General features: G+C 42.7%; 2 protein-coding genes across 3 annotated transcripts in view; both read left to right on the forward strand.

The window, feature by feature from the left end:
* Nucleotides 1-1,333: 1,333 nt before the first annotated feature.
* POGLUT1 (protein O-glucosyltransferase 1) lies at nucleotides 1,334-24,558 on the forward strand. 2 transcript variants are annotated; one of them, XM_080658344.1, is made up of 11 exons: nucleotides 1,334-1,487; nucleotides 2,242-2,332; nucleotides 3,672-3,815; nucleotides 7,535-7,670; nucleotides 12,070-12,191; nucleotides 15,633-15,692; nucleotides 17,064-17,163; nucleotides 18,787-18,845; nucleotides 20,121-20,288; nucleotides 21,474-21,530; nucleotides 21,957-24,558. In XM_080658344.1, the coding sequence occupies exons 1-11, from the start codon at nucleotides 1,349-1,351 to the stop codon at nucleotides 22,111-22,113; spliced, it is 1,233 nt and encodes a 410-aa protein (XP_080514470.1). In that variant the 5' UTR covers nucleotides 1,334-1,348; the 3' UTR covers nucleotides 22,114-24,558. The 2 variants fall into 2 exon arrangements, with proteins under 2 accessions (XP_080514470.1, XP_080514471.1); XM_080658345.1 differs by having other exon boundaries at nucleotides 1,401-1,487; nucleotides 2,279-2,332.
* TIMMDC1 (translocase of inner mitochondrial membrane domain containing 1) overlaps nucleotides 21,510-24,672 on the forward strand; it is a 29,152-nt gene continuing 25,989 nt past the window's right edge. The window contains exon 1 of the mRNA XM_080658357.1: nucleotides 21,510-21,530. The gene's annotated coding sequence lies outside the window, so the exon portion shown is untranslated. The remainder of the gene's footprint in view (nucleotides 21,531-24,672) is intronic.

Genomic DNA, 24,672 nt, shown 5'->3' on the forward strand with positions numbered 1-24,672 from the left:
GACGGGTGCCTGCAGAAGCAGGATGAGAAGAACTTTTTTCCGCCTGATCGACCTGTGCACTCTCCTCCCTTGACTCCCTTGACCAACTGGTGACCTCCCCTCCAACTGACCAACTCTCGCACCCACATCCTGACCCTATATTGCGTACTTCTACCCTATATAAGAGAACCTCACCACCCCCTCGGGTCTGACACCGACGCACTGGTGTGAGAGAATGAAATAACGTTTCTTAAACTCTCACAGCATCTCTTGGCCTGGCTCCTTTTGGTGTGGACCTAACAGTCACTATGCACACTTTAGACAATGGTTAAAACTTGTAGTTTTATGGTCACTATATATACCTAAACAGCTATACTGTCCAGTATGATGTTGTCCACTGATATTTTTCCTTGTCTGATCACTTCCTATTACGAGGAGACCTATGCTATACTATTTGCAAGCCCTTGGGGTCTAACAGTGCTATACACTATAGTGTGGGATATATATATATACACAAACTAACAGTGCTATACACTATAGTGTGGGATATATATATACATACACGCGCGCGTGCACACACACACACACACACACATATATGTGTATATATATATATATATATATATATATATATATATATATATATATAATTTTCCCACCCTCCCACCCTCTACGTTTTTCTAGCTGGGCTAACAACCAAACGAACAGAAACAGATTAACAGGAGAAAATAAAATTTTAATACATGTGCATAGGGAACTCACATAAGCATGAAAATTCCAAAGATAGTGAGGCAACGTTGGACATATGTAGCATTTTAAACAAAGGAGAAAGGCGGGGGTGGGGGTGATGAGGAATCTTAGATTTCAGAAGTGAGAATGGGCTATTTACCAGTAGTTGAGGAAGAGTGGAATACACACTCTTACAAGGTAACTCAAGAAACATTGGGACGCGGTGGGTATCTAGCTAATGGGCCCCTGCCTGAAGCCCTGCATTTACCACCCTTAATTCAAACTAGGCTAAGGCGAACATTAGGATTCCCTTCCTGGAGCAGGCCTTTCTATCGGAATCGCTTATGCAGACAAAGGTTCTTTCTGAGTCTTTTGTTTCTTGATAATCAGCTTAAAATCAATATGCCAAAAGGCAAAACTCTTGGTCCCCTTAGATAGTGAACCGTATAGCTTGGCTCTAAACAAAGACGCAGGACTACCCGGCCTGCAGAACAGCGCGTTCACAGAGCGGTGGGAAGGAAGCCCTGGCTTCCAGGCGAGCAGTCCAGGGAAACCGCCCCGGGCTGGAACCTGGGGGCGGGGAGGTGGAGGCCACCCGCCATCTCTGTGTGGGGCGCCCCGCGCACGTGGTGCAGCTCCCATGTTTGTGCGGGGCGGCGCTTCCGTGGGAATTCCGCAGTGGCTCCCGGCGATGGAGCGGTGCGCTTGCTGCCCGCTTGGGCTGTGGCTGCTGCTGCTGCTGCTCCTGTCCCCAGTGCAGGGCCGCCAGAAGGAGTCAGGTGGGCCCGGGCGGGCGGGCCGAGCGGAGCCGGGGCTGGCTCCCTGCAGAGGCGCTCTCCTGCCTCTTTGCTCCGCTGTGGCCGCGATACCCGCAGAGCTGGGCACCGGGCACAGGGGCGGCAGGATGTGCGGGTGGGGAAGGAAGGGGGCTTGGGGCGGAGAGTGGGTGTCTGGCGCTGCCTCTCCTGCTCAGGATCCTGGAGAGTAAGCGGTTCTTCAGGATTCCGAGTGATAGTGGGGAGGAGAGGGAATTCCTCTGGTCATCCACAGCAGGCATCGCCCGCGCTTGGCAACTCTGCACCCCGCTAAAACACACTGGGGAATAAATCCCGTGCACGGGGTGTGTCTCTGTGTGGTGTGTGTTTTCTCAGACCATTGCCAGAAGAGATGAAGGGAGGGTTCATGTCTGTGGCTTTTAACTTATCCTCTTTTTAGGACTCAGTTTGATTAGTAAACGGTGGGAATCGGTGTTACTCTCACCAGTACAGTATATCCGTAGCCTTCTGAGCGTCAGGCATTAAGCTGGAGAAATTTCCAGTTTCTTGGATACCTGAGGGCCGAGTGCAGGAGCAGACTTGCCTTGAGTGCTGGAGAGTTACAGAAGGAATCCTTCCTAGGTTTCCGTGTCCACCAGTGGAGCGGGAAGCGGGCTGTCTAAAACTTCTGGCCTTCTATTGGTTCTGCCTGTCTGCCACTAGTAAGTAAGAATGCTCAGGGGTATTTTGTTAACTTTCGTTTACTTCCTTTTTGAAGGTTCAAAATGGAAAGTATTTATTGACCAAATTAACAGGTCTTTGGAGAATTACGAACCATGTTCAAGTCAAAACTGCAGCTGCTACCATGGGTGAGTCAGTTCTATGATTTATTTGTCTTTGAGGATTTAGTTCTTGTCACAAGCAAGTCCCCTGAGGTCTCTAAGAGGCCTTGGCTGCTGTGGTCAGAGAGCCAAGCCTGTTTGTGAAAGCAGATGGGGTTCCTGAGGTGGTTTCCTATTTCTAAGGAATAAAAATGCCTTGGGATAGGAGAGCCTCAGGTGGTCTCAGCCTTGCCACTCGCTCCTTGTGGGAGTCAGTACCTGTGCTTGTCTCTTTTCCCCACTGAAAGCTTCTTCAGGTCAAGGTCTATGTCATATCCACCGTGGTATCCCTGGTGTGGCTCTCAGCAAGTACTCAATAAATATTGTTGAAGGAATGAACGTATTTATAAATGAATCTAATTATACCTTTCCTGCTGATTATTTTTAAGGTATGCAATTTAGGGCTGGAGTGTGGAAGAAAGATTACTCAAAAAGCAATAACCACTTCTAGTCTCAGAACTCCCACTCATTATCCCCATGGCCAGCCACTTGACTTCTCTGGGTCTCAGATTCCGCATCAGCTGAATATCAGGGTCCTTTAGCTCCGTATTATGTTATTCCACAGCTCCTCAAAAAATTCACCTGGTGCTTATGATACTTATTAAAAACTTACTATGTATTGAACTTTATAAAAGGAATCCAAGATAGTGTAATTTGCCCGGCCGGTGTTGCTCGGTGGTTGAGCATCAACCCATGAACCAAGAGTCCCCGGTTCAATTCCCAGTCAGGGTACATGCCGGGGTTGCAGGCTCAATCCCCAGTAAGGTGCCTGCAGGAGTCAGCTCATCAGTGTTTCCATCTCTCTATCTCTCTCCCTAAAAAAAAAAAGAAAAAAGAAAGAAAATCAGTTAAAAAAAAAAAGAAAAAAAAATTGTGTAATTTTTTGTTATTGCTGTTAGGCTGCTATGGTTTGGGGTGGGGTGGGTAGGGACAGACCAGAACAAGGGAGTCAGACAGTGTCAGACTGCAAGGCATAAACTATACCTTCTGTGGGATTCAGAGGAGGGAATGTCAGTGGGAATGCATTGACTGGGAGCACGCGGATGTGGCTTGTGTAGGGAAGGTGGAATATGCATCAGGCAAGGGAGGGGCAATCCAGATGGAGGAGGAAGAAGAGAAATTTACTTGCTTTTTCCGTTGTGACTTTGATGTTGGTGATGTTTTAGATTTTCTAAGGTGCTTCTGGGGGTAAGGGTACTCGTTCCTGATCTCTGTTCTTTCCCTCAGCTTACTGTGTTCTTTAATACTAACCCTAAACCCAAGAAAGTAGGCAGAATGGTGCCACCATCTTGGCCTCCTTTCCTTGACGATTCCCATTCTTTCCTAGTGTCATAGAAGAGGATCTGACTCCTTTCCGAGGAGGTATCTCAAGGAAGATGATGGCGGAGGTAGTCAGACGGAAGCTGGGAACTCACTATCAGATCATTAAGAACAGATTATACCGAGAAAATGACTGCATGTTTCCCTCAAGGTAAGAGTTATGAGGCAAATATATCTTCTGACCTTATTACATAGGGGCTTACTTGATTCTGTCCTTACGGAGAAGCCCATTAAAGGGACCCCCCAGGTCAATTCCTCCTCACATGACAAGCTCTTCTCGCCTGGGAATTTTTCTTGCCAATTCCTATTCTCCCTTCTCCTACCTCAAAGCCTGTCTTCTCTCTTTGTGAGGCTTGGGCATGTCACTGGCTATTCTGGCCTTTGCTCTGTCCCTTCTCTTCTTTCTCTGGATGTTGCAGCTGCAGGACACAGGCTGATGAGACCTAGCAGGAGTGAGCTGTGCTGAAGGTGGAGGAAAAGCATCGATTGTCAAAAGCCAACTATTGTTCTAGATACCAAGTATTTGCAGTAACATGGTGGAAAGTCACGAGGAGTATCTGGAGCTACAAATTATGAATCAGTGGGCTGAGAGTTGGGGGTGAGCAGGAGGGTCATGGACTGATGATACAACTAATGATAAACCTCCCTTTTAGGAGTCTTTTTATATACTAGTAAATAAAACTTCTAGCCGAAACCGGTTTGGCTCAGTGGATAGAGCGTCAGCCTGCGGACTGAAAGGTCCCAGGTTCGATTCCGGTCAAGGGCATGTACCTTGGTTGCGGGCACATCCCCAGTAGGGGGTGTGCAGGAGGCAGCTGATCGATGTTTCTCTCTCATCGATGTTCCTAACTATCTGTCCTCTCCCTTTCCTCTCTGTGAAATATCAATAAAATATATTTAAAAAAAAAAAACAAAACAAAACTTCTAGCCCCGGCGAGTGTGCTCAGTTGGTTGAGCATCATCCCTAGAGGTCACCAGTTCAAGTCCTGGTCAGGGCACATGCCAGGGTTGCAGGCTCAATCCCCAGTAGGGGGCATGCAGGAGGCTAAAAACATTTTTTTTTCTGGTTGCTTTTTTAAAAAAATTTAATAAATCTTTATTGTTCAGATTATTACAATTGTTCCTCTTTTTCCCCCCATAACTCCCCTCCACCCAGTTCCCACCCAATACTCTGCCCTTACCCCCCCCCCACTGTCCTCATCCATAGGTGTACGATATTTGTCCAGTCTCTTCCCGCACCCCCCACACCCCTTTCCCCCCAAGAATTGTCAGTCCACTCCCTTTCTATGCCCCTGATTCTATTATATTCACCAGTTTATTCTATTCATCAAATTTTTTTATTCACTTGCTTTTTAGATTCACTTGTTGATAGATATGTATTTGTTGTTCATAATTTTTATCTTTACCTTTTTCTTCTTCTTCCTCTTCTTAAAGAATACCTTTCAGCATTTCATATAATACTGGTTTGGTGGTGATGAACTCCTTTAGCTTTTTCTTATCTGTGAAACTCTTTATTTGCCCTTCAATTCTGAATGATAGCTTTGCTGGGTAGAGTAATCTTGGTTGTAGGTTCTTGCTATTCATCACTTTGAATATTTCTTGCCACTCCCTTCTGGCCTGCATAGTTTCTGTTGAGAAATCAGCTGACAGTCGTATGGGTGCTCCCTTGTAGGTAACTAACTGTTTTTCTCTTGCTGCTTTTATTTTTTTTTTATTTTTTTTTTTTAAATATATTTTATTGATTTGTTACAGAGAGGAAGGAAGAGGGATAGAGAGTTAGAAACATCGATGGGAGAGAAACATCGATCAGCTGCCTCTTGCACAGCTCCTACTGGGGATGTGCCCGCAACCAAGGTACATGCCCTTGACCGGAATCGAACTTGGGACCTTTCAGTCCGCAGGCCGACGCTCTATCCACTGAGCCATACCGGTTAGGGCTCTCTTGCTGCTTTTAATATTCTTTCTTTGTCTTTTGCTCTTGGCATTTTAATTATGATGTGTCTTGGTGTGGTCCTCTTTGGATTCCTTTTGTTTGGGGTTCTGTGCACTTCCTGGACTTGTAAGTCTATTTCTTTCACCAGGTGGGAGAAGTTTTCTGTCATTATTTCTTCAAATAGGTTTTCAATATCTTGCTCTCTCTTTTCTTCTGGCACCCCCATAATTCTGAGGTTGGTACACCTGAAGTTGTCCCAGAGGCTCCTTACACTATCTTCATATTTTTGGATTCTTTTTTCTTTTTTCTTTTCCAGTTGAGTGTTTTTCGCTTCTTTGTATTTCAAATCTTTGACTTGATTCTTGCGATCCTCTAGTCTGCTGTTAGATCTCTGTATAATATTTTATATTTCAGTCAGTGTATGCTTAATTTCTAGTTGGTCCTTTTTCATATCCTTGAGGGTCTCACTAAATTTATCGGCCTTTTCTAGAAAATTCTTGAAAAACCTTATAACTGTGGTTTTGAACTCTATATCCTGTAGTTTGCTTTCTTCCATTTCTTTCATTTGTGACCTGTTTCTTTGTCTCCGCATTTTGGCTGCTTCCCTGAGTTGATAGAGTGGCTTTGTGTGGTAGGTGTCCTATAGGGACCAGTGGCTCATCCTCCCCAGTTACCTGAGGTGGACACACTTGATGCATCCCTTTGTGGACTGTGTGCACAGTCTTGTTGTAGTTAAGCCTTGATTGTTGTTGGTGTCACTGGGAGGAATTGACCTCCAGGCCAATTGGCTGTGAGGATCAGCTGTGTCTACACTGGGAGAACTTCCGTGCTGGAGACACCCTTATGGGAGAAGACTTGCAAAAGCCTCTGTGCTCAGCTTGAATGGGGCGGAGTCTCAGGGCAGAGCAGACAGCATTGGTTTCCCGTCAGCCCTGCCCTAATAGGCCCCTATGTCTCAGTGTCCCATGGTAATCGCTGCAAGCATCTCTGAGAGAAAGGCGGCCTCGAGTTACGCCCGCTGCCAGACAGTCCAGTTTCTCCCTGTATGAGTCTGGGTCCCCAGAGTCTTGCCCGGAACTGGAGTTCAGTGCAGTAGGGAGCTTTTGTTTCCCTCCCACTTGAGAAAGCCAGCTGGGTACTCAGTTGCCCGCCCTCTCCACCCGCGCGCCTCGGTACCTCTGCCTTCCACAGTTCCTCTGAGTCTCAGTGTGCTTTTCTCTTTCCTGACAGTCCAGTTTCACCTCGTATGAGTCTGGGTCCCCAGAGTCTCGCCGGAACTGGAGTTCAGCGCAGTCGGGAGCTTTTGTCTCCCTCCCACTTGAGAAAGCCAGCTGCGCACTCAGTTGCCAGTCCTCTCCGCGCGCATCTCAGTACCTCTGCCTCCTGCAGCTCCTCTGAGTCTCAGTGTGCTTTTCTCTTTCCTTCTAGTTGTAGAATTTCCACTCAGCCAGCCTTCCTGTGGTTCTGGATGATGTCTGTTTTGTCTTTTAGTTGTAGTTTTGAAATTGTGCGAGGCAGCAGTTTAGGTGTTTACCTATACCGCCATCTTGGTTTCTCTCCTAAAAACATTTTTTTAAAGTGTGCCTGGGGCCCTAGCCAGTTTGGCTCAGTGGATAGAGCATCAGCCTGTGGACCAAAGGGTCCTGGGTTCGATTCTGGTCAAGGGCACGCACCTTGGTTGTAAGCCTCTCCCTGCCCAGGCCCTGGTCAGGGCTCATGCAGGAGGTAACCAATTGATGTGTTTCTCTCACATTGATGTTTCTCTCTCTGTCTTTCCCTCTCTCTTCCATTCTCCCTAAAAATCAATGAAAAAAAAAAAAAATGTCATACTAATAAACTATATTTAAAAAATAAAATAAAATAAAGTGTGCCTGGGACACTGCCTTGTCCTAGAGCAGGCACTGCTCTGGTGAATCTATGGCATTTCTGTTTGACAGATGCAGTGGTGTGGAACACTTTATTTTGGAAGTTATCGGGCACCTTCCTGACATGGAGATGGTGATCAATGTACGAGATTATCCTCAGGTTCCTAAATGGATGGAGCCTGCCATTCCAGTCTTCTCCTTCAGCAAGGTGAGTATAGGAAAAGCCATATGAGGGGATGCAGGGTGATCCTTTAAGACAGGGGTGGGAATCATTTTTCTGCCAAGGGCCATTTGGATATTTATTTATTATTTTTATATATATTTATTGATTTCAGAGAGACAGGGAGAGGGAGAGAGAGATCGAAACATCAATGATGAGAGAGAATCATTGATTGGCTGCTTCCTGCACACCCCCCACTGGGGATCAAGCCCGAAACCTGGCCATGTGCCCTGACTGGGAATTGAACCATGAACTCCTGGTTCATAGGTCAATGCTCAACCACTGAGCCACACTGGCTGGGCCATTTGGATATTCATAACATCATTCATGGGCCATACAAAATTCTCAACTTAAAAATTAGCCTGCAATATTTGGTCAAACATTTAATTAATTCACCCCTAATGTCTTGGCAGGGCCAGACCAAGTGATTTTGAGAGCCTTATACTGCCCGTGGGCCAGAAGTTCCCCACCCTGCTCTAGGATATGAGCAGGAGATGATTGTCCTGTGACAGAGACTAATGGGTCATGGTGAGGATGAGGCCTGAGATACAGAACTGGGTCTGTGTCCCTGTTAGTTTCACAGTAGTTGAGCAATGAGACTGAGGAGATAGGGTTGAAGGTCTGTAAGTAATGTGAGATTGCTTAAATGTCTATAGAGGTAGTGATAGAGGGTAGGGAAAGAGAGGCCTGAAGAACCTAGTGGACATTGGAGGTGGGGCTCAGAAATCCTTGAGAGAGAGAGAGAGTGGCCCAAGAAAGCTCTGGGCTTGGAATTAGAGAGCACATTTAACCAGTTAAATGCCTGGCATCCAAAACGGAAACCATCCCCACACGCCATGATATTTTGAATTTAATTTAAAAAATCAGTTTGCAATGAATATTATAAAAATAAATATATTACTCACAAGTTGGGTGTTCTTGAATATTTTCAGCTGAAAATTCTCACGAAAAATTATTTTAAAGTCAGTCAGGGCTGCCACTTAGGGAAAACATCTTTTTTTTTTTTTTTAAATATATTTTTTATTGATATTTTACAGAGAGGAAGGAAGAGGGATAGAGAGCTAGAAACATAGATGAGAGAGAAACATCGATCAGCTGCCTCCTGCACACCTCCCGCTGGGGATGTGCCTGCAACCAATGTACATGCCCTTGACCGGAATCGAACCCAGGACCCTTCAGTCCGCAGGCCAACACTCTATCCACTGAGCCAAACCGGTTTCAGCGAAAACATCTGTTTTTATAGACGTGCGTGGCGTGTGGGGAAGGTCTGCCACTTGCTTCTACAGACACAGCGTTCAGTGGGTTAAAAAAAATATTTGTTTAGCTCCTATAATATATACATCAGCCACAGTATTTGGTAACATCTGGCTTATCTGCTACTGTATCCCAGGGGCCCAGCATGGCTATCAGTGAAACCGAATGTGTTAGATCACTCCACACAGTTTGTGTCCAAGCAGCACATTGAGGGGATAGGCCTGGGATATCCAAGAGGGATTTGCAAGAGGGTGGTCTTTGGGTCTAGTTATGGAAGGACAGGAGTACTAGAACACATCTTGGGCTTGTAGAACTTGAGACAGTTAATGTCTTGCCAGTGCTCAGGTTCTTGTAAATGGTGTATTGGCAGTGATGGGCCTTGAATCCCTAGAAACTGAGTTTGAATGCATTTGAGGGCAGGGGTGGAGGAACTAAAAGAGAGTGGGTGGAAGATTCTATGGGGAAGAGTAGGTTTAGGAAAACCCTATGGACTTTGAGAAAAGGAACATCATCTCTGATTTGGTTTTTCCAAAGCAAAGGGACTTTTTACTCCCCACTTTTTCTTATCACAGTTTACTTTCCTTCCAAACTTGTTTATTTCCTGTATTGCAAGTGGTCTGAGGCACATTTGTGTGCATTTCCCACGACTTAGCCTCAGTTCTCAAAAGTGCTTGGTCCCCTTGTTTGTCATGAAAGCCTTCCAGAAGAGCAAATAGAGGCTCCCATGTAAGTCAGTGAGGACTTTGTTGTTTACCGGTGTTTCTGTGGATAATAAAGTATGACCATCAGTATACTAACTTCCTTTTCATCTTCACTTCCCTCAGAAGGGTTTTTTTTTCTTTTAAATCCTCATCCAAGGATATTTTTTTCATTGATTTTTAGAGAGAATGGGAGGGAGGGGGAGAGACAGAGAAAGAGAAACATCGATGTGAGAGAGACACATCATTTGGTTGCCTCTGGCACGGGGATCGAGCCTGCAACCCAGGTATGTGCCCTTGACCGGAATCGAACCCAGGACCCTTCAGTCTGTGGGTGGACATTCTATCCAGTGAGCCAAACCGGCTAGGGCCAAAGGAGGCATTTTAGACTGTCAACTTTATAGTAATTGTGCATCTTCTATTGAGCAGCTATGTCTGCTCAAATACATTTTTAAGTATTTGAGAGACTGAAAACAGCATACTGCATGTGTAATTCCAATGGAAGAAACAGTAGAGTTAGAGGTTTATGAGTGGCCAAAATTTTTTTCTTTTTAGAGGGCAGGGTGGAGGGGAGAGAGAGAAAGAGAAACATCGATTTGTTGTTCCACTTATTTATACATTCATTGGTTGCTTGCATGTGCCCTGGGGATTGAACCGCTACTTGGCATATCAGGATAATGCTCTAACCAACGGCAGTGAGTGGCCAGAGTTTTAACAGAAGTAACCATAAAAAGGAAACAAATGGTTTCAAACTTTTTTCAAAAGATGTGGGATAACACCTCTTACCCCATTCTGCCCATCAGTACTTCTAACTCTGATAGAGTAACCAAGAATTTATTGACCAACTAATGTGAGTTCAACAGTGCCACAGAGTTGGGTAGCACTGACACTTAGTGAGTTCCCAGTATGTGTCAGATGCTGTTCTAAACTTTTTACATGTATAACTCATTTAATATTCAAAACAAACCTGTTATATAGATAGTATTATTGTTATTATTTCTCCCATTATAAAGATAAGGAAACTGGGCATAGAAAGATTAAGTAACTTGTCTAGAGAGGAAAAGAGGTGGTGTCAGCATTCAGATTCAGATGATCTGTCTCAAAAGCCCACATTCTTTTTTTTTTTAATAGTAAACCCATTCATCCATGCTCTCATTTAATTAAGAAATAATAATTTTAAAAATAGGTAACATTTTGTGAAGATATTCCCATTTATTCTATCTCAGGAGTTCTTGCCCATATCGATGGATTGTCTGGCATCAGACATGGCATCCGATACTTGAACAATCATTTTGTCCATAGACTTTGTCAAACAGATTTAGCAGCCCAACTGGGATCTATCTGTTAGCTCGTACGCCAGATCAAGCATGCCATTCTCCTCATCAGTGATTGCTTCTAATTTCTCGTGTACGTGCTTTTCAAAGATGAGGTGGCAGGTAGAGCAAGCCAAGGTTCCCTCACATGCACCAAAACCATCAATATCTAGGTTATTTTCAATCACAACATCTAGCAGAGCGTCACCGATTTTTCCTTTGGTTGTTAATATTTCACCGTCACGGTTTAAAAAGTGGACTGTTATTTTATATATATTTTATTGATTTTTTACAGAGAGGAAGGAAGAGGGATAGTTAGAAACATCGATCAGCTGCCTCCTGCACACCTCCTACTGGGGACCTACTGGGGATGTGCCCGCAACCAGGTTACTTGCCTTTGACCGGAATCAAACCTGGGACCTTTCAGTCCGCAGGCGGACGCTCTATCCAGTGAGCCAAACCGGTTTTGGCAAGTGGACTGTTATTTTATCTTCTGAGCTGCAACGCGCCGGGCCGACAGGCTCAGCGCGCCCCCCCCCCCCCCCCCCACCGCTCCGCCGCGGAGGCCATAGCCCGGGGGCCGGTAACTACCGGATGCGACGCGGGCACACCGCATGGCTGCGAGAGGCTCCCGAGTGCGGGCGGCAGCTGCGGGCAATCACGCCGGGGGCCACAGGCCGTGCGGGCTGGGGCCAGAGAGGCAGCTCGGACCAAAAGCCCACATTCTTAACTATTGCACTGTATTTCCTAATTCTTGCTCTCAAAAGACCCATCTAGGAAATAACCAAGAACTGGTGAGTCAGTATACACTCCAAGTGCAATAGCAGTTAAAGGATGAGAGAGCTATGTAATCATTCAGAATTGTGCATATTATTTCCTTAAACTAAAAACCCTGACAGTGGATGTCCTCTAGAAAAACAGAACTTTGGGGAACTGGAAAAGTTCATATTTGCCCTTTAATGTCTGGAGTCTAGACTTCGCAGACTAGGGAAGCTATATCTTTGACAATGTGGCACTAGGGCTTGCAAGGCCTTTGTCCAGATCCTGTGGCATGAATGCAGTTGGCTGCTTTTCCCTCTCTTGTGCAACTGATTTAGAATGACCTTTCTGTTTCTGTTGAAGACATCAGAGTACCATGATATCATGTATCCTGCTTGGACCTTTTGGGAAGGGGGGCCCGCTGTTTGGCCAATTTATCCTATGGGTCTTGGACGGTGGGACCTCTTCAGAGAAGATCTGGTAAGGTAGGTCCTTCAGGGAGGTTATGTTTGTCCCTCTTTATGGGTCTTCTTGAAATAAGCACTAGCATATAAACAATTACTTTAAAATGACTTTTAAGTTAAAAATAAGAGACAAAAAAACTGTATAACAAAAGCAATTTTACCTGTGTATAAATTATCTATGTATCCATGGAAAAAGAACAGAAAAACCACTCTATCAGCAGTGCCTCTGTGGAAGATTATAGAAGCCTTTTCTTCTTTAAACTTTTCTATACTTTTAAGATTCTCTAAGAGTGAATTACTTTATAATGAGGGAAAAAATTAATGAGTATGTTGTGGGGGAGGATAGAACATTACTTGGAGGAACATAAATGCACTTTATAATTTAGAGCTAAGTCCTTTAGGTAGGATGGAGTGGGCATCAATGTCCCATAGGTATCTCAAAGACAAGCTTACTTATGATCCTCTCTATACATGGTTGAGACATTCCTTGGCCTTTTGGTTCCATCCCATCCTGCCTTCATTTCAGAATTTGTTTTTTAAAATATATTTTTATTGATTTAAGAGAGGGAAGGAGATGGACAGAGAGAGATAGAAACATCAATGATGAGAGAGAATCATTGATCAGCTGCCTACTGCACACCTCCTATGAGGGATCGAGCCTGTAACCTGGGCATATTCTCCGATCTGAAATTGAACTGTGACCTCTTGGTTCATAGGGCGATGCTCAACCACTGAGCCACACCGGCTGGGCTTATTATGTCTTTTGATGGACATTTAAACTGTATGTATAATACATGCATAATTTTAATAGTTTTTTAATATATTTTATTGATTTTTTACAGAGAGGAAGGGAGAGGGACAGAGAGTCGATGAGAGAGAAACATCAATCAGCTGCCTCCTGCACACCCCCCACTGGGGATGTGCCCGCAACCAAGGTACATGCCCTTGACCAGAATCGAACCTGAGACCCTTCAGTCTGCAGGCAAACGCTCTATCCACTGAGCCAAACCGGTCAGGGCTTAATAGTTTTTTTAATCCTTACCTGAGGATATTTTTCCATTGATTTTTAGAGAGAGTGGAAGGGAGTGGGAGAACCAGAGAGAAACATCTATGTAAGAGAGACACATTAATTGGTTGCTTCCTGCATGCGCCCCAACCAGGGCTGTGGATCAAGCCTGCAACCAAGGTACGTGCCCTTGACCAGAATCAAACTCAGGACTCTTCTGTCTTGAGGCCGACACTCTGTCCACTGAACCAAACCTGCTAGGGCGCATAATTTGTTTTTTATGGACTATTTCAGAGTGTGACCCTTAACCCTTTGATATTTTAGTTGCATATTTCCTAAAAGCAAAGGTGTTTTCTTTTATAACCACACTGTAATTACCAAATTCAGGAAAAAGTATTGATACAACACTTTATAGTCTCAGTAATGCCCTATATAGTTCTTTTCCCCTCCAGTACAGGATACAGTCCAAGATCAGATATTGCATGCAGTTGTTATGTCTCTTCAGTCTCCTTTGATCTGAAACAGCTTTTTAGTCTATCTTTCTCTTTCATGACATTGACATTTTGAAGATTGCAGAATGTTCTTCAATTTGGTTTTATCTATTTCCTCATGATCAGATTCAGTTAATGCATTGCTGGTCCAAATACTGTATTTACTTACTACATAAGTTATTTTTCATCCATCCACCCCTCATTAGTGATGTTGATTTTGATCACCTGGTCAAGGTGTTATCCATTTCCTTCATTGTATAGTTACTATTTCCCCCCTTGTAAGTTAATAACAATTTATAATGAGATAGAATATGTTTTAAAATCTAATCTTAGATGAATTTTTTTCTTTTGGTAACTTCCTCTTATATTCTTCAACTGAATTTATTTATGACTAGAGGCCTGGTGCATGAATTCGTGCAACAGTAGGGTCCCTCTGCCTGGCCTGTGGGATCGGGCCAAAACCAGCTCTCCGACATCCGCCGAGGGGTCCTGGAATGTGAGAGGGTGCAGGCCAGGCCAAGGGACCCCACCGGTGCACTATTGGGGCCCAGGAGGTATGTGGGAAGTTGGTCAACTGGGGAGGGGCTGTGGGAGGGCTCTAGGGTGTGTCCGGCCCATCTCACTCAGTCCTGATCTGCTGGACCCCAGCAGTAAGCTAACCTACCGGTTGGAGTGTCTGCCCCCTGGTGATCAGTGCACATCATAGCTACTGGTTGACAAGTCAACTGTGCTCCCTGGTGGTCAGTGCACATCATAGTGAGTGGTTGAGTGGCCTTAGCATATCATTAGCATATTATGCTTTGATTGGTTGAAGAGCCAACTGGATGACTGGACACTTAGCATATTAGGCTTTTATTACATAGGATTATAGAATTGCCATTTTATTTCTTAGATCCTTCCATTTAGAATCTCAAGCTATGTGATTTTATTTCTTACCTTGAAACTTAAATAGTTTGCTTGTTTATCCAACTGCTTGTTTATCTGTGAGTAGGGGAATTCGACAATGCTTTCTGTGCTTTTATTTGATGATTTTCCATTAGAATTTTATATAATGAGCACATATCATTTTTCCACTGGAAAATCCATAAAACAAAAAACCAAGTGCTGTAGTATTTGTATTTTGGTGGAATGGAACATGGGGCAGAGCATGAGAAAGTGTTGGTTTGGGGCTAGAGAACTGGGAAAAGGTGAACCAGCAGAAAAGGGCTGCAGATATGCCAGGAAACATGGAGCAGTGTCTGAAAAGTATCTCTACCTAAAAAGTTTATAACCTAAGTCTCATTACACCAATATAGACTAGCAATCCCTCTTTAACTCCAGTTGAGCCCTCCCCTCCTTTTTCAGAGTAAGACATTGTGAAAAGTTCTGTGCAGGGCTCCTACGAAGAAAGTTAGGAATGCTGTGTCTGTGAGCCAGTAGTTTCAGCAAGGAGAGCTGGTCGGGGTAACGTGTGTTCCAAGAACTGAGTTTCAGGGACTTTGTGTTTGTGGAGCACTTAGTACAGTTTCAAGAATGCCAGGGTGCTTTGCAAAATCAGACGAAATCTGATGACATCTCCTATGTCTCCAAAACATGATTTGTTTTCTTGCCCTTAATTCAATTTCTGATATTTTCTGCAGTCCTATTTGTATGTTAATTTATTGACAGCACTCTACTTAAAGTAGGGAAGAAATCCTCTGAATTGAATAGCCCTAAACATGTCATTTAGTGTTTGGGAACTTTTCCTTCAACATTATTAACTTAGTAATGGAGCAGTAGATTTGTAGATATTATGAGCTAACACCTCCAGAGGAATGAAGTAATACCAAAAAGGAACAGAATGCCATTTAGAGATTTTTCTTTTGAATAGCCTGGCTCAGACTTATTTTAAAATGTAAAGCTCTGAACGATCCTCAGAAATGGTTAGAACACATCCTTCTAATGTTAAGAAAAAAAACATAGAAACTAATCAAAATCTATTTTCAGGTCAGCAGCACAGTGGCCATGGAAAAAGAAAAACTCCACAGCATATTTCCGAGGATCAAGGTGATTATATTTTTGGACATTTTACAAAGATATTCTTACAGTTAATGTGTAAAATGTAAGTAATTTTGAGGATATAGCAAACTCTATCTCATAAGGAAGACTAAGACATAAACATAGAATCACAGAATTTTAGACTAGATACAAACTCAAATTATTTGCCCAAATCACTCTTAATTGAGCTGAAATTCAAAGTTCACCCATTAACTCAACAGGTATTTACAGAGTGCCACGAGTGTGATGGGCATTGAGTATATAACGTTGAACAGAAAGATGGGCTGTCTTCTTGCCTGAGAGATATCAGTTTCCTAGGAGTAGTTTATGACCTTGCCCAGTCACTCTGCCAGTTAATACCATCCATGGACCCCTTGACTGCCTTTTTCATTAGACCATGTGGCTGCCACATAGTGGCTGAGAGCACACACTGAGACTGTAAAAATGGAGAGGAAGAAGGAAAGGGAAGAGGTTGGGAAAGGACCCCATCCGTGTCCAGCTCCGTATCCCCAGGGTCAAGGTCAGCATCTGCCACATAGAAACATAATGAATGTGTGTTGAACAGATGAAGACAGAAGAGACTATGAAGAGAGAGGGTTTTGTTTTCTCAGTGAGTCCTTGTCAGAGATCCCACCCTCTATTTACTGTGAGCAGTGGACTTCAAGTGCAGATGAGCTTCAGCCACTGCTTACTGTTCCTTATCAACTTCTCTGATGCTCAGATCTTGAGATCACAGATTCTTAACTTGGGATCCATGTGTGGACTTCAAAGGTTTTAGGACTTTCTTGAAATTACAGGGGGATATGTGCATTTTTTTCTAGAGAGGGGAGTCCATATCACATTCTCAGGGGGTCCATGACACCCCCCAATGTCAAGATCACTTGCTACTTGGACCCTAGCAAGGACTTTTTCTCCATATAATCTTAGGGTTTTTAAGCCTTTTCTTTTTCATTTAAATACTATACTAGACTTTATAGAGCACACACAACAAAGGTCACGCAGCTATTTTGGTGAGTGGTGAATACGTAGTCACAAAGCTATAGGTACTATTGATTATAGAGGCTACATGAACCCTCCTAAAAGGGAAATCATTCCCTGGGATATGGCTGTAGTGACCAAAACAACATAATCTTAAAAACCAGATGTAAGCAAAGAAGGACCAAATTCTCCTCATCCCTGAAGGGTAAAGTGGGGACAGCTCAGGACCACCTAAGGCTGCAGTATCCAATATCCCCCTCCTCTGCTATTAAAGTGACCAGTGAGTTGTTCACCTGTGTGTACCATCACTGCACTGGGTCCAATGACTGCTTACCTTCCAGAGATTGGGAACAGTATTACAGTGTAGAACACATAGTTTTATGTCATGTGTTTCTTTTATAGGACAAGTCCAGAACGAGATCCTCTCATTCTTCTATCTCGGAAAAATCCAAAACTTGTTGATGCAGAGTACACCAAAAACCAGGCCTGGAAGTCTATGAAAGTAATCACCAATCATCTGAATAGAAACTAAAGCAGCTAATATTCTCGCTCAAAGAACATTGCTGCCTGGGTAGAATTTCAGATTAGGTTTCCTGTCTGTTATGGGAAGAATGTAGAGGAAGTTCCATGAACTAGTATTAGCATACATGTAAATTATTATTTTTCAAACTCACATTGCTTTCCTGACCCATATTCTGAGTAGTATTTTATAGTACTTTGAAGGTTTAAACCAGAGGTCACAAACTTTTCATGTAAAGGGCCAGATGGTAAATTTTTTTAGGCTTTGTGGGTCGTGAGGTCTATTGTTGGAGCATGAGAGCAGCCATAAACAACGTGTAAATACATGAGCGTGGCTGTGTGCTAATAAAGCTTTATGGCACTGCAGTTTGAATTTTATGTAATTTTCATGTGTCAAAATATTCTCCTTTGGATTTTTTGCAACCATTTGAAAGGTAAAAATATTCTTAGTTTATGGGTTGTATACCAAAAACAAATAATAAACTGGATTTGGCTTATGGACTGTAGTCTGCCAACCCCTGTTTTAAAGCAGTGTTTTTTAACCCTGACTATACTGTCCAACCAGAGAGCTTAAAAATGATTCAAATGAATGAGAATCTCTAGGGATGGGGTGCAGGCATCTTGATTTATTTAAAACTCTCCAAGTATTAGAAGGTGAAGCCAGCAATGATTGACTTTGGTTTGGAGCCCATCTCTGTCCTGTTAACTCTATGACTTCTGGCCTTATTCAAAGAACTTTAAGCCTGAAATGTACTCATCTGAAACTTCCACATGATGTGATACGAGGGTGATATGAGAAAAAATTGTAAACTTCTTGTGCGAAAAAAGAAGTATATCTTTAAGATGGGTATATTTATTATCTCATAGTTTTATTTGAATGGGTGCAAATGAAGTTTAAGAAGCTTTGTGTAAAAATAAAAATATGAAAAAAATGTATTAATTCAGCAAAGACTGGACCTTGAGCACTCACTCCTATGGCCCCTGGGGCCTCTGTAGCTGAGACCCCCATCTACGCATGTGCAGCCGCAGAAGCAAACAGGACTTGTTCCCCTCATCAACGAGTTTACCATCTGCTCGGGTGGCTGCACATGCGTAGATGGGGGTCTCAGCTACAGAGGCCCCAGGGGCCATAGGAGTGAGTGCTCAAGGTCCAGTCTTTGCTCTCGAGGGGGATAGGTGCCCAGTTTACCAGACCTTCTTTCTCTTTACAAGAAAAGCCCAAAATCTGGATATTTGTAAGGACTATCCTACTACCTATAAGTGTTAGCAGTGGGTTTGAATATTTACTTCAAATACTTTGCATGGCCAACAAAATTTGTGGGTGGTTTACACCTCTAAGCCCAACAACTACCACTTGTGACCGCCTGTGTGTCAAGTTTACATAGAGTGAAATATGCTATAGGCCATGACCTCTACAACTTAAGGCATGTGACCCTGAACAAATCTAACTTCTCAAAGCCTCGGCTTCTTCATCTATAACATGGGGTAATAATGCTTCCAGAGTATGTTTATTATGAGATTTAAACGAGATCATGTTCTTGAAATGTTTGCCTTGCTTGCTGCACAGTGGTCTTCAATAAATGCTACCATTCTTTTTCACTTAAAGGATACCTTGGGAAAGCCAGCTGCTAAGGATGTCCATCTTGTGGATCACTGCAAATACAAGTAAGACTTCCTGAACTCCCGACTTTTGGTTTCCCTTTTGCTTTTGGAAGAGCTGCACTTTGGGTGAGAATTTCAATACCAGGGCCCAGCTGGGATTTATGAAAGTCACAATCATTCCTTTAACTGTTATTTACTGAGAACATGCTGCACACAAGGCTCTGGCCTAAGTTCTGTGGGAAACTGTATAGATAATGAAATATGGTCCCTGCTTCCATAGAGCCTGTGTGCTAATCAGGGTGATGAGGTTCTCTCTCTCCACCCCCCACCCAGTCAATAGCTGAAGTTAGATGATGTATTTATCAGGTTAATAGCACAGTTTAAGAGTCAACATGAATAAAGCATATATAACTAAAATATTTAAGTGCCAGGACTAGGAATTAGAAGAACAGGTAAAACCAGATCAGGAACGGGATGCTGGGGGGATTCAGAGAGATGAATGCTGATTACAGTGCACAGTGGGAACTTTAGGGAGCAGCAACCCTGGTTGGAGACGGGTGCATGCATGAGACATGTTGAAAAGAAAATGTTTTTTCTAAGATAGGTTTTTTAAAAATATATATTTTTATTGATTTCAGAGAGGAAGGAAGAGGGGGAGAGGGATAGAAAGATCCATGATGAGATAGAGTCATGGATCAGCTGCCTCCTGCAAGTCCCCCACTGGGGATCGTGCCCACAACCCGGGCATGTGCCCTTGACCGGAATCGAACCTGGGACCTTTCAGTTTGCAGGCTGATGCTCTATCCACTGAGCAAAACCGGCTAGGGCTAAGATAGACTTTTTTACAGGAGGTATTTCTTTGAAGATTGATTAGGCATGCCTGGTTTTCCTCTCCAGCCTTCAGAAGAAGAGGGAACTGGGGATGCTTTAGACCAGATGGGGTACCTCATGAGGAGAACAAGGCTGGGGGTGGGCATGATGAATTAGAGATATGAGGCCTAGATAGCTTATAGAAAAGTATGAGGTATCATTTCCATCTGAGCCTTTGTATCCTTTCTACTCAGCACCCAGCTCCTGGCCCTATCTAGCTCTGCCTGGGGAAAGTATCCCCCTTCCCTCTCATCCTGACATTTATAAGAATAACCTGTAGCCCCTGGAAAAGCAAGGAGTTTATGGAACAATAAACTCAGTAGGGACATGCTGATGTGTCCTTGAAAAATCAAAATGGAAGGAGAAGGAAGAGGGTTCATAGAAGGGGAGAAGGGATTAAGAAAATGAAAAGATCATTTGTGGCAGCAAGTATATAGTACCAAGTATATTCTGCTCTTTCTTTCTCAGGTATCTGTTTAATTTTCGAGGTGTAGCTGCAAGTTTCCGGTTCAAACACCTCTTCCTGTGTGGTTCACTTGTTTTCCACGTTGGTGATGAGTGGCTGGAATTCTTCTATCCACAGCTGAAGCCATGGGTTCACTATATCCCAGTCAAAACAGATCTCTCCAATGTCCAGTAAGCTACTCTCTCCCAAGCAGAGATTCCAATCACTCCCGTAATCTGCCTCTAAGTCCCCAGCCACTTAAGGCATTTATTCCTGATGACTTTTTCCATTAAGAGCTTTTTCTTTCTTATTCAGTTTACGTAGATATTATTGAACTTTTATCCAACTAGGCTGTAAGTGGGATTTAATTTGAAAAAGTGCTCTAGTGGTTGGTTCAAAATGTATCATTCAGATAGTATGCAGTGAAAAAACTCTAATCTCTCAAAGACTAGAGATAGGGATATTATTATATTATCTAAGAAACTTTCTGATACAGCATGAGAATTGCCCCCAGTGAACCTGAGAAAAATTTCCTCTCATGATGGGAGGAGCTAGAAAGAGGTAGGGAGAGGGGCCCAAAACATAAGGGGCCAGAGCAGGAGACAGGAGGGAAGTGTCTTCTTCACTATGGATTTTTTATGTGTGTTATGGAACATTTCTCTGTTTTCTCAGATATGTCCCAAAACTAGAACACATTGCCTTTAGCATGTGAGGGGACTTTTGTTATTGTTATTTTGTTCCTGTGGGGACCCTGATATCTTCCCTTTAAAAAAACCAAAATCTGCCCTAACTGGTTTGGCTCAGTGGATAGAGCATCGGCCTGCGGACTGAAGGGTCCCGGGTTCGATTCCGGTCAAGGGCATGTACCTTGGTTTCAGGCACATCCCCAGTAGGGGGCGTGCAGGAGGCAGCTGATCAATGTTTCTCTCTCATCGATGTTTCTAATTCTTTTTTTTTTTAAATATATTTTATTGATATTTTACAGAGAGAGGAAGGGAGAGGGATAGAGAGCTAGAAACATCGATGAGAGAGAAACATCGATCAGCTGCCTCCTGCACACCTCCCACTGGGGATGTGCCCGCAACCAAGGTACATGCCCTTGACCGGAATCGAACCCGGGACCCTTCAGTCCGCAGGCTGACGCTCTATACACTGAGCCAAACCGGTTTTGGCAGATGTTTCTAATTCTTTATCACTCTCCCTTCCTTTCTGTAAAATCAATAAAAAATATTTTAAAAAATTAAAATAAATAAAAATAATAAAAAAAAAATCTACCATCCACATACCAAGAGATTAACTGTAATCTATGGTATTTCTGATTTAGTGCTAATAAGCGTGTTATATATTTCAGAGTCTAATAATCCTTTCCATTTTAGGGAACTGTTGCATTTTGTAAAAGCAAATGATGACATAGCTCAAGAAATCGCTGAAAGGTAAGTTCTCTTCATTTTTCCTTTTCCACTTTATCATCCCTATTTTGCCCTAGCTAAAGTTATATTAATAGTGTTACCATGGTGATAACTGGATTGGATCTTTATTATACAGAGATAATCTGAATTAAAGCACACATTCACAAATGCCCCAAGCCCATATTTTATAGAAGTAGACTGAAATCATTGAGATAACTGAGTACTTTTTCTGAGCACTGGCTGTTTATATGTCTGCTTTTAAGAAAAAAAGTTCTATTGCTAAGTGCACATGTGTGGATATGACAGCTAGAGGGTTGGTTCTGAGGATCAAAAGAGTTAAATTATATAAAGTACTCTGAACAGTGCTTGGCACAAGGTAAGCACTCAATTATAAGCTATTAGTACTATTAAATGCTGTGCTTTAAAAGTTCTTGTTAATCTTGTCTCTAGAGGAAGCCATTTTATTATGAACCACTTGAGGATGGATGACATCACCTGTTACTGGGAGAACCTGTTGACTGAATACTCTAAATTCCTGTCCTATAATGTAACAAGAAGGAAAGGTTATGATCAGATTATTCCCAAAATTTTGAAAACTGAACTCTAATAGCCATCATCGGATCAAAGTCCTCTCTATGGCAGCAGATCTGAGATATCCCGTGGTGGGAAGCTTACCATGAATGTAGCACCTATACCTTGAATACTGTTACCAAGACAAATATCTGGTTTTCCTTGTCATGCTGCACCCAGGGCAAGTCTCGAGAAAGATCCAAAACGTGTATAATACAGATATGAAGCAGCTCAACGCTTTGGCTGAACAAGGACCAGAAATCATGATATTTGGGTTTTGTACCCGATTCTACCTTTCATTTTCTTAGGACCAATCACAGCTTGTGCCTCAGGTCATCCACATTTATATATACATCACTGTGAACCTGACTGTGTCCATGGGATGATGTTCTTTGTGCCACTGTTTGGAGCAGAAACTCAACCATTTGGAACTAGTACAACTCATCGCCACAATTCTGCAGATATTCTAGGCTTGATCTTTGATGCTATATTTTAATGTAGGAAGCCCTATAGGGTTTGTGAAAAGCACTTGGGGACTATTTTTTGAAAGGTCTAAGGAAGCAGTAGTTGTGCCATGCAATGACATAGGAATCCCCTTCTGTAAAAGCATAAACTCTTTGGTACTCAGGAGGTTTCTATAATGCCATATAGAAAGGGACCAGTTGCATGATAATTGCAATTGGATCTCAAGTTCCTTTTGTGCCTTCATACCCTTCTTTTTATGGTCTCTAAAAAATATACATAAACCTCTTAATCAGGTTAGGAAGGAGTCCTCACTCTGAAGGAACTGTGCATAGGACAGCAACTCTTCACTCTTTGCACATCCCTAATATTTTTCCTCCTTCAATTGGCAGCAGCCCACACTCTCACTGCCTTGCAGGATCTGCTTTTCCCCTTTTTTACTATTAAATACTAGTTTAATCTCTTAGGATGTTCCTGCTAATAATCAAAAATGAAGAAAAATTGTTAGATTAAAACTCATACAGTCTGATGACTTAGAACCATCCTTGTCTCTTAATCCCAACCTTTCTTCAGAGAAATTAGTTATTTTCCTTTGATTCCTAAGAACAGATTGGTATTAATTGGTTTCAAAATGAGTAAATGTGAGATTCAGTCATATAAAATCAGGATTTTATTCTGTTTGTGAGAAATGGCCTTTTAAACTCCCTTCCACAAAAATTTAAGCATAAAGACCTTAGAGGAGTTAAATATCACTGGTAAGACCATTGCATAGAATAAGCCAAATATTTAAAGTTGAACTTTTTTAGCATGGAAAATTAATGGGGATTGTGTCCTTAGGTGCTATACGTGTAGTGATAAGAGCTCCAGGTTTATGAGTTATATATATTATGGTTTTGCCTTGTCAGTATGAGGTCATTCTTTCTGTATTTTACTTTTTCTCTTACTAAACTAGGAACAAAATTTTCTGTCCTTTGGATTAGGAGCTGAAAGTACATTTTTCTGTGAATGTTTCCCTTCAAGTTCCAGCTCAAGCATCACCTTTTCTCTGAGGCCTCTCTTTCATTACTCTAGGACAGTGGTCGGCAAACTCATTAGTCAACAGAGCCAAACTCATTAGTTAACAGAGCCAAACTCATTAGTCAACAGTACAATGATTGAAATTTCTTTTGAGAGCCAAATTTTTTAAACTTCTTCTAACGCCACTTCTTCAAAATAGACTCGCCCAGGCCGTGGTATTTTGTGGAAGAGCCACACTCAAGGGCCAAAGAGCAGCATGTGGCTCGCGAGCCGCGGTTTGCCAACCACTGCTCTAGGCAGTTAGAAGCAATATTTTGCTCATGCCTATATTATATGACATCACATTGTACTGTAGTTATTTGACTGCTGTTCTGCGAGCTTCTTGATGGGTGGGAATCATGTTTTACTCATCTCTTTTTTTAAAAAATATATTTTATTGATATTTCACAGAGAGGAAGGGAGAGGGATAGAGAGCCAGAAACATCAATGAGAGAGAAACATCGATCAGCTGCCTCCTGCACACCTCCCACTGAGGATGTGCCTGCAACCAAGGTACATGCCCTTGACCGGAATCGAACCCTGGACCCTTCAGTCCGCAGGCCGACGCCCTATCCACTGAGCCAAACCGGTTTTGGCATGTTTTACTCATCTTGATGTCTCCATTATCCAGTACAGTGAGTGCCTCACACAGAGTAGACCCTGAAGTATTTTTGGAAGGGTGACTTGGTGAATGGATGTATGGATGAAGACAGTTGGCTTGACTAGATCCTATTTACAGATTGCCTGGCTGTTGGCTCCAATGGGGGACTGTGTGAGACTAACAATTGGAACAATGCAAATTATCATCTGCCCTTTGCAAAGTCATTAAGGGCATCTTTGTATTTAAATACAGCAAATGTTACTCAGATTTTATAATTACCTGTTTACCTCAGTGTAGATGGTATGTGGATGGTTTGTAACAATATGTAAAATGTATGTTTTTGAAAATAATTTTTATCCCTATAACTTCTGATGGTTGTTTGTTGTTAATACTAGCTGGGTCCCAAACTTACCCTTCCTCCTCAGTGAGGTAAAGGCCACTCTTTTTTTTTTTTTCAAGGAAAAAGTATAATTTAGT

Source organism: Plecotus auritus (assembly GCF_963455305.1).
Source record: "Plecotus auritus genome assembly, chromosome: 2".
In the NCBI taxonomy this organism is placed as follows: Eukaryota; Metazoa; Chordata; class Mammalia; order Chiroptera; family Vespertilionidae; genus Plecotus; species Plecotus auritus.